Source organism: Hesperophylax consimilis, unplaced genomic scaffold (assembly GCF_061612785.1).
Source record: "Hesperophylax consimilis isolate HC1 unplaced genomic scaffold, BYU_Hcon_1.0 scaffold_47, whole genome shotgun sequence".
Taxonomy (NCBI): domain Eukaryota; kingdom Metazoa; phylum Arthropoda; class Insecta; order Trichoptera; family Limnephilidae; genus Hesperophylax; species Hesperophylax consimilis.
In genome coordinates, this window is record NW_028301277.1 from 377240 (window position 1) to 386823 (window position 9584).

A 9584-nucleotide genomic window follows, 5' to 3' on the forward strand; every position below is an offset into this window, starting at 1 on the left:
AAACCCCTCTAGTCCTGAGCGTTTCATATAAATAGGATTAAGTGAAAATTTTGTAAATTACCTTCTGTACAGTATTTAATATTAGTGTGTGTGAAATAAATTTGTTACCTGTGTCATTGTTTTTTTTTTATAAATACTATTTTGCAGAGAACGAATAACATTTTAAAACACTCTTTGTTTTATTTTGTAAGTGATACATTAATGGAAATAAACACGTGGAAGTAATGGACAATTTTATTTTATCTCTTTCATAAAGTAATTAATATTTGTGTAAAGCAGCGATTCTTAACCTCGGGTCGCGACCCAAATTTGGGTCGCGAGAGGTTTTGGGTTGGGTCGCGGAAATCGCGTATTGATATCCCGATCGATGTCACTAAACTAGTATAGTCACAATTATTACTACTCTCAGAACAAGGACATCTATTGTTCACAATCGCGACATGTCAGTTTACACTGTAAAGGATTTTCTGTCATGTTTTTATCAAACTCTTCAAAAGCTCTCTTCAAATTATGGAGGTCTTTCGCCTTGAGGGTACTAAGCATCAATGCAAACTCCACTGACAATATAGAGGCTTTCGCTATAAATAAATCATCATCATATATTAAAAAAATTATTAATATAATTTGTTATTATTGTCATAAAACATGTAAGTGTCATTCCATGTTTGTTTACTTACTCTCAACCACCGAGATTTGTTCCTTTTTTCTCTTAATAGATTCCATGAGAGACTCTAATTCCTTATTTAGAGTATCGTAGAAATCAGGATCGTTCAAATCAATTTTTCGATCCATTTCCAGCTGTAAAGGAAATTATTTGCCGCTAATAAATTTAGAAATATTTTCATAGACAATACGTTGACTTTATCCTTCACCATAAACTAAACGGATAATGACGTCACAGTTCAAGGTTTGTAGAAAATGTATTTAACAAGGTACTCATCCAGAGGGAAAAGCGGTGATTAGCTAGAAAGTCATGACGTAGCTAGAAGCCCATTTCCCACTGGGTGATATGAATTTATTACAATACAAATGGCGTCAAGCGATTTATAATGCGTTGGTAATATTATTCTAATTATTATATTAAAAATAATGTTCAGAATCAAAGGGGAAAATCCAAGGAAAATTTGTAGTGTTACTTAGATAGTTGATTTATGGTGTTACTTCTAAATTAATGAAATAGAAACGGGTTTTTTATTGGCGTCTTGTACATATTGCTTTTGAAGATTTTCAAATTAAAAGTCTCATAAATAGCCGTTTTGCATGACACCTTTTTTCATCAAGTTTGTCTCGGGGTATTTCACCATCCTGCTCATAAGCTGTCAGAAGCACTATACATAGGATAAAGTAAACCGGGATAAAAAAAGGGACGTGCTCTATTTTGGTAGCTGGTACCGTGAGAGACGTGTATTGGTATTTCCGATTTTCGTTCATTTTAAGATGGCAGACATTATTTGACATCTGCCTTCTCTCATTATTTTATGTAACTATATTACGTGAAAATGTTGCATGTTTATTCAGTTTTATATTTAAAATATTAGTAAAAAATACTACAATATCTATTTATTGCTGTTTCGTATTGTGATTTTCGTGTGTATGTTTAATGATTGACATTTTGTTTCTGCCATCTCTCATTCTTTTACGTAACTATATTATGTGAAAATGTTGCATATTATATTTAAAATATTAGGACGGGTTGTTTCGGAGAATTGGAACAATTCATCAAATTTCAACGTTCATTTTCAAGTTTTGTGAAAGATTTTTTCAAGTTCTGCCTTATTTCAGTTCTGTCAAGCAACTAGCCTATAATGATATAATAACAGAACTTGAATAGGATTTTCACAGAACCCGAAAATGAACGTTGAAATTTAATTAATTGTTCAAATTTTCCGAAACAACCCGTCCTTAGTATTTATTACAGATTGTGAGTGTGTATTACTGTTATATATTGTATATTTAGCGTTAAACCAACCTAACCTAACCTATCATAACCCAACCTAAAGTATCCTAACCTATAATAACCCAACCTAACCTATAATAACCTTACTTTTTTTAATTTTCGTTATTTATAAAACATACCTAAATTCTCCGTGTCCAGCGATTCCGAATAATTCCCTTAAAAAGTATGTTTCAAAATCAATTTAACATACATAGATATTCTTTATTCTATGAGGTATCTGTAACATACATAGATATTATTTATTCTATGAGATATCTGTACTATGTAAAGTTCTCGTGGAATATTTCCTCAAAATAAAATGTTAAATCGTTATATACACACGCTAAATATACAATATATAACAGTAATTCACACTCACAATCAGTAATAAATACTAAGGACGGGTTGTTTCGGAGAATTCGAAGAATTCATCAAATTTCAATTAAAAATTTCCCAAATGCAGTCAAATTCCTTTTATAGTAATAAAGGTAAATCAGAAGGTTTTATTTTAAAATATTTCGTATAATCCGTGGCCAGCGATTCCGAATATTTACCCTTTTTCAACAGAACAGGGTGAGTGGTTTATTTATGGATACAGGGTTGTGAGAGCTGTTGCTTTTGCGCTGCTGTGTTTTGGTAGCTCCACCTCATAATGGCAACTACGAGTATCTGTACGAAATCGTAAGCATGAAAATAATGATCGTTTAAAGCGATTTTTTTCGTGTGGCTCCCGATTTGGGAATCGGTATGAAAAAGTATGGTGTAAAGTAGTAATTAGCAAATTATTATGACAAGGATATGACAGGGAAAGTGTTGAAAATAATTTTATCTATGCAAAGGTGCTAGATAATATCAGCATCGCCTCGGTGAAAAGTCGTGAAAAACCACCATTCGGAATCTAAGCGTTGCTAGAAATGGCTTTAGCCGTATTTGGTGCCCATACATTAATAGCCAGGTACTTCCCCACTTTCCTCTTCCCCATTTACTTCCCCTCCCTATGCTGAAGTAGCCCAAACTATTCTTATCACAGCTAAATGGAATAATATAACATAATTATTCCGAAATAAGCCAATTTTGTACATGGATTAAAACAAGTTTTTTTGACATCAACTTCACAGAGGTGACCCCGAGGAAAATAAATTCCTTAGGGTCTTTGTCATCTTTGGGGATGCTTTGCGGAAGGGCTTTTTGTGAAGATTAGGTTGTGAAAATGGGTCTTGAAGAGACCCTTGTTGTAGGACGGAGGAAACATGAAAATCTTTCCACAGCCGAACCCAAGAACTCATTGTCGACCAAACCGATAATGTCAACTAATTAGCTTTCAAGTGTCATTCAATGGAGAGTTGATCAGCTAAAATTGCCACGTCTGAATGAGGCATAATTGATAAGTTTGAAAACCTTTTCAACAAAGTTGGTCAAGTTTTTAGTTGAGCAACTAAAGATGAAAGCCCGTCTACTTTTGCTGTTCAAGTGTGAATAGTCGTTCGAGTTTTAGACCGAATCGAGACCTGTGAACACATGTTTCAACTCGCTTGCGATTTTTAGTTGCTTGCATATTATAGAACATAGCTTCTTCATGATAAAAATAATTAGTGGTCGGATGACAACATGTTCAGGTTTATTGATCTTTACCAATGCGATGCCTGTCTTTGAAATAAAAAAAAGAAGAAATATTTAACCAAAAAAACGTGATAAATATAATATTATTTTAAAAATGATACATAAAAAAATAAAATTAAAACAATCAGAACCATGTACAAGATATTATTTAGGATATAAGACCATTTAGGATAAATATTAGTATTTCCAGAGTGGAAGATACTTTTGAGGGTCACTCGGGTGTACGATCACCATTCATAAGTGAAACGTTGCTTCAAATTAATTTGGAACGTTTGGTGACCAGATCTGTTCAGTACAGTTCTCAAATTCCGCTGCACGCCTACAATGCAAAATTAGAAAAAATAACATTTGGTTTCAACTTAATTACATACCTACTACAAGAAACAATGATTTATTTCGGGGGAGATGATAAAGATGCATTAAAGTTTTATTCTTCCTCAATCACTTTCCGAGTTAATTTTGAAGGTTAGGAAATACGCTTAAATTCTTAAAAAACCCAAACCTATTTTGTGCGTGTATTTTCTTCGACCCCTACTTAAATTGTTGTTTCCAGTAGTAATTATGTTGAAATCAAATAATGTTGATTTTATAAATGAATGTGCATTGTGCGTGCAGCGGAATTCAACAACTCTATCAAATTGTTTATCCCAATTTCATAAATGATTTCGATACCTTTCATTATCTTCTGATATCGTAATGCTATCTCTCAAAATAGTATTAGATGCACCTAGTTCAATTGAATCCATTTTTCATCCCAAATTTGACGTTTTTGGCCTTTTTCAATGACAAGTTCGTTATTCTCAAGTCGTTCACAAAATGTCAGAAAATATAGAGACGCACGCATGAATAATTTAACTTGACCCCCATCTGTATTATTATATACCCCCATCTTTATATCGGATCGAGTTAAACTGAAACGTCTGACCAAATCTTGTTTAATTTTTGTCGTTCAATAAAAGTTGATATATTGAAATCACCACGTCTGAAAGGCTATATGTTCGATTAGTTTCTTCTATTTACTCTAAATTCCGATCTATGGCTTTCCCTTTATCTATGGTAGAATGTTTTTTCTATGACAAAATCGAACCGAGCGTTTTGCGGATAATAGCTGGCGCTAATTTTTGTGAATAAAACCTTTACTCATAAAATACGCTGCGTTTTATTTATAAACTTGTATATATATTTCGAGTCTTAAATGAGTTACATAGATTTTTTATTATTTGTGTAGTTTCTTCACTGTTAATCTCCATTTATTAACTCCTTGGGAAATGATGGCGGCCTGACAGCGTTGTTCCAAGTAAGTGGTCGTTTTGAGATCGTTCGAAGTATCTTTTTTCTTCTCCTACGAACTGAAAATGTTTTGGACAGTTTATGCTTCTAATTGCTTTTAATTTTGTGCTCTGCGTATGTTTTTGTAAACGTTCGTACTAATTACCTTTTCTATAGACCCAAAATAAGCTACTGGAGTTTCTCTTTTGATAGCCTAATTCGCCTTGTGTAGCGATGTTTTTGTGAGGAATTCGCTTTAAAATTTCACACCTTGCCTTAATGAAAGTTTTAAAACGATTTAAACGAAACGCTTTCTGTGTACGCGACCTTGGCAAACATTGGCTCGAGGGGTTATGTTTCCCATTGTAAATTTCTTGAAAGTGTCCCATATTATGGTTTTTAATAAAAATATTATGAATTTTGAAACTTAGTAAATACTCACATATAATAACGACACACGAAATAAGCAATTGCAATGGAAGTAAAATTCACCCGGCTTTCATAGATACTCATGTTAATGATTTGTTTACTTTACCTATAATGCTCTATTTATTACCTGACGATTCATCAAGTAGGAGATACTAATGTTTTCATTTTTTCTGTTTGCTTTTCAGCTACAGCAAGAAAAATGATCCATCTCCACTGCTTGTTATAGTAGATACATGATAGGGCGTAATGTCTGTTCATTACAAGTTCAAAAGCTCACTCGAATATGACACTGTTACGTTTGATGGCCTACACATATCCGTAGCAGATCTGAAGACAGCCATCTTCCAACAGAAGAGAATCGGAAAGACTTCTGACTTTGACCTCCAAGTAACAAATGCACAAACTAAAGAAGGTAATTTTTATGTCATTCATTTCTATAATGCACAAAATGACGTTTGCCAATGTCAATTGTGATTATTATAAAGTTTCATGTACTACTTACTGTTGAGAGACTTCATCCTCTTGTGTCTGATTTTTCTTCTCTACAAATATTGGCACTTGTTATTTATTTGACTTTTAAATAGCTGGACTGTACAAAGCATATGTTTTGCACCAGTTACTGTGGGTTTGATTCCTCATTAGTTTAGTCTTCCATCATAGCACAAGCATTTATTAATTTTTCTACATTGTTAGGTAGTGAAAACTTAAAGAACATATTGTGATTAAGTTGGGTCTGCATCATTTTACTTTGATCTAAATTCTGTTGTGAATGTATTTAGACCAATCAAACAGGGGGCTTACTCGCTAAATTTCGATTTCACAAACGAAAACGTTTCTGTTCCAAATTTATCACATCGGACTTAAAATAGTACTCTGTAACGACATGGATAAAGTTTGGTTTATTTTAGCGTCGTCTGGCGTCGGGTACGTTTGCATCTCACATAACTCTATACAGAAATGCCAAAATTGTCTATTGGCATATTTATTAGCGCGCTGAATTTTGACGTTTCCGCTGAATTTATATCACCCATTGACAACAATTGATTAATTTATTACTAAATAAGGAAAAATGACCGTAAGTTGTACAATTATTTATAATTTTCATGTTTATTCTGTATTTTTTTACGTTGGTAAATGTATTTCGTAAGGTATCGTAACCTTTCCAAGAAGTAAAGGACTTTATAACCTCAAATTCGCTTTGAATGAACAGTGTTTTATACGTACAAATGACATTTATTTGTAGATTTCTTTTCACCTAATGACGCTACTCATTATGTTATTATATTATATTCACTAGGTAGTGTGTATTTTTGCCTTTGTCAGTTTTTTTATTAGTCACCTCATTTTCGTGATGTTCATTTACTTATTTTACATTGTTAGTTATGTAATACATGATATTCTCCTACAGACTATTAAAAAAAGGGCAACGAGTGTGCAGCTGGAGTATTTGGTGGCGTGGCTCTCGGAGAGGCCTGCCATGGCTTCCGGTAGGTTCCAGGGCTTGGAGGGACGCCTGCAAAACCTAAGAGAATGGCAGAGTTTAGCAGAGGACCTAAACGCTCTCGGCTTTGGAACCTGCAAAACCGGAGAAAAGTGGCAGCAAGTATGTGCATATTATAATAATTCCAAATAATCTATTTCACCAGAATAGTTGTTTGACTAATTATTTAATTGTTTCAGACCTGGAGGGACCTGAGGAGCAACGCGAAGAAGAAGGCGTCGCGGCTTCGAGTGGAGCTGTGCCAGACTGGGGGAGGAGTGAGCAGGGTTCCACCTCTCACCCCACTCGAGGACAAAATTCTGGCCATTATTGGGCCAGAACTCATTGATGGAGTGCCTGGAGAGGAGACTCCTTTCCACTTTGTATGTTTCAGATCATATTCATGCACAGTTCAATTTTAATATGGATTGGAAAACTAAATAGGCAGTTTATTACTTTTTACAGATAGAAATTATTCCCAGTGTGGAGATTTTAATCCCCGCAACGCCTGAGCCGGAGCCTGAGCCCGAGCCTGTGCCGGAGCCTGAGCCGGAGCCTGAGCCGGAGCCTGGGCCATCTGGCATCAGAAGAAAGGCCTCGCACAACGTTTCTAAACGACTATGTAAGTACTTACACTGAAATATCTTGGGGTGTATAGGAATTATGCTATGAAAAAGAGTAAGAATCGTATGTAACAAATATATTTATAAAAAAATTACATAAATATTTTCACTTTCAGTCAAAAATAGAATGGATGAATTCCTTCAGATCGAGCGGGAGAAGGTACAGATCAAGCGGGAGAGGCTACTGGTCGAGCAGGAGAACATTGAACATCTCAAACAAATGAAAGAGATGATGGCTCTGATATTTATTTATTTATTTATTTATTATTGGATAATTTGTATAGCGCCGCTTTTGTGAGATATCACCTCAGGGGCGCTTTACAGTTGATGCAGGTATTACAGAAAATATAAATATTACAAAAATAGAGTGAAGTTAAGTTAAGTAAAATGAAGTAAAGGAACAGGTGACACGAAGATAGAAGATGGAGACTCTGCAGCAAGAATCCCAGGTGGTGAAGAAACTGGTCCAGCTGCTGCAGCGAAAGAGTCCACCGCGTCCACCAACAGTGCCAGCACGAGGTTCGTCATCCGTCCAGGTATGTGTCTGCTGCTAATAAAGCGCTGACACACTATCCTCTCACAGATACCAGACCTTGGCAGCACCGCTGTGACGTTCTACGAAGATAGAAGATGGAGACTCTGCAGCAAGAATCCTAAGTGGTGAAGGAACTGGACCAGCTGCTGCAGTAAGAGAGTCCACCGCGTCCAACAACAGCGTCCAGGTATGTATCTGCAGCTAATAAAGCGCTGACACCTCACATAGATAAGAGACCCTGGCAGCACCGCTGTGACGTTTGTCAAGTCCATCATTTATCTCCATGTAATCCTGTTCCTGGTAATTGTTGAAGTGGTGCATTCTGTCCGCAGGGTCAATCCGCACCAAATCATCCAGAAAATTTTGGATTTGTCACCCACCATCTCAGATTTTGATGAAACTTTAAATTTTTAATCCTTCCATATAGATAAGAAAATATACCAAATTTTACCTTCCTACCTCAACTCGTTTTTTTTTTATGGGCAGTTGAAGTTTGGGCAAAATAAGCGTTTTTACATATTCCGAGCACTCCGGAAGAGCTTGTACCTTCAATGAAAAAAAATTGTATCTTTGTCATTTATAGTGCAAATGCAATGAAAATTTTCAATATTATCAAGAAAACTATGCTGATTGCAGAAAAAAATAAATAAACCCTTTACATTTATCTACTTGACTTTAAAAAATTACCAAAAGTAATTTTTTAAGTAATTTTTGGGACGGAAAAGGTACTTTACAAAAAAGCAATATCTCGGGAAGGTACAGTGTTAATGAAGTAATTTTTTTTTTAATTCATATCTACAAATAGCATAGAATCACATACAAAAATAAAATTCATGGCATTTTACTTGCTTCAATAAATAAAATCCATTTTAAACTTTTTTCAAACTTTTTGTAATTTTTTTTTTTATTCTTATCTACAATAAACATAGTACAACCTAAAAAAATAAAACTCCTGGTATTTTGTGTGCTTCACAGTGTAGAAACGTTTTTAAAATGAGAAATCTTAATCATACAGAATTGTTCCAAGTTTTTTAAAATCTAGATACTGTATTTGCAAATAAAAAAGTCAAACTTATTCGGTCCTTTACAACATGCTGGTAAGCTTGCAATGTAAGCTTAAGGCACCAACAAAATAATGTACCTTGTTCCTTACCCTGAATGCATACACCATAGCAATATTTTATAACAAGATCAACTTTTTAACTCTTTTCAATACAAAGTTAACTCTTTAAAAAACAAATACAATAAAAATAAAACAGGCAATGTAGGATTAGGTTAAATGAAAGTACATTACAATAATATTGTTTACAAATAAATGTTCAAGTTCATTTTTTACTTTTATTCTTGATCTGACCCATAAGATGGTTGAACTTTTGATCAGCATGATGAACGTCTTTTTCAAGAAAGTAGTAAGCTCTTCCTGAACCTTTTGTTGTGGGAGGGTCAACGATATTAAAAATATTTTGTAGTGGAACAAAACAAATATCTTCTTTTTGATGTGGCCAGTAAAAGGATGGAGCTGGGCCAAAAGGATGCATAAACTTGATTGATACATCACACTCGTCTTCATCTTTGGAAACCACAAGTCCAAAAAACCAATGGTTGTCATATACGCAAGCTACATAAGAGTTTGTACAAATTTGTACCATACTTAGTTGCTCAGAGCGATTTCGTTCCCCACTGAAGTTAAAA

General features: G+C 34.5%; 1 protein-coding gene and 1 long non-coding RNA gene across 2 annotated transcripts; one reads left to right on the plus strand and one right to left on the minus strand.

Annotated features, from left to right (window-relative positions):
- Positions 1 to 219: 219 nt before the first annotated feature.
- LOC149408868 (uncharacterized) lies at positions 220 to 860 on the minus strand. Its single transcript, XR_016305356.1, has 2 exons — positions 678 to 860; positions 220 to 578 (listed from the first exon to the last, which is right to left on the minus strand). It is a non-coding gene; the product is annotated as an uncharacterized LOC149408868 (long non-coding RNA).
- A 3778-nt stretch (positions 861 to 4638) lies between these two features.
- On the plus strand, positions 4639 to 8703 carry LOC149408869 (uncharacterized). The gene is made up of 6 exons (XM_089650356.1): positions 4639 to 4853; positions 5440 to 5666; positions 6663 to 6857; positions 6935 to 7117; positions 7200 to 7356; positions 7474 to 8703. The coding sequence occupies exons 2-6, from the start codon at positions 5649 to 5651 to the stop codon at positions 7653 to 7655; spliced, it is 735 nt and encodes a 244-aa protein (XP_089506482.1). The 5' UTR covers positions 4639 to 4853; positions 5440 to 5648; the 3' UTR covers positions 7656 to 8703.
- Positions 8704 to 9584: the final 881 nt, after the last annotated feature.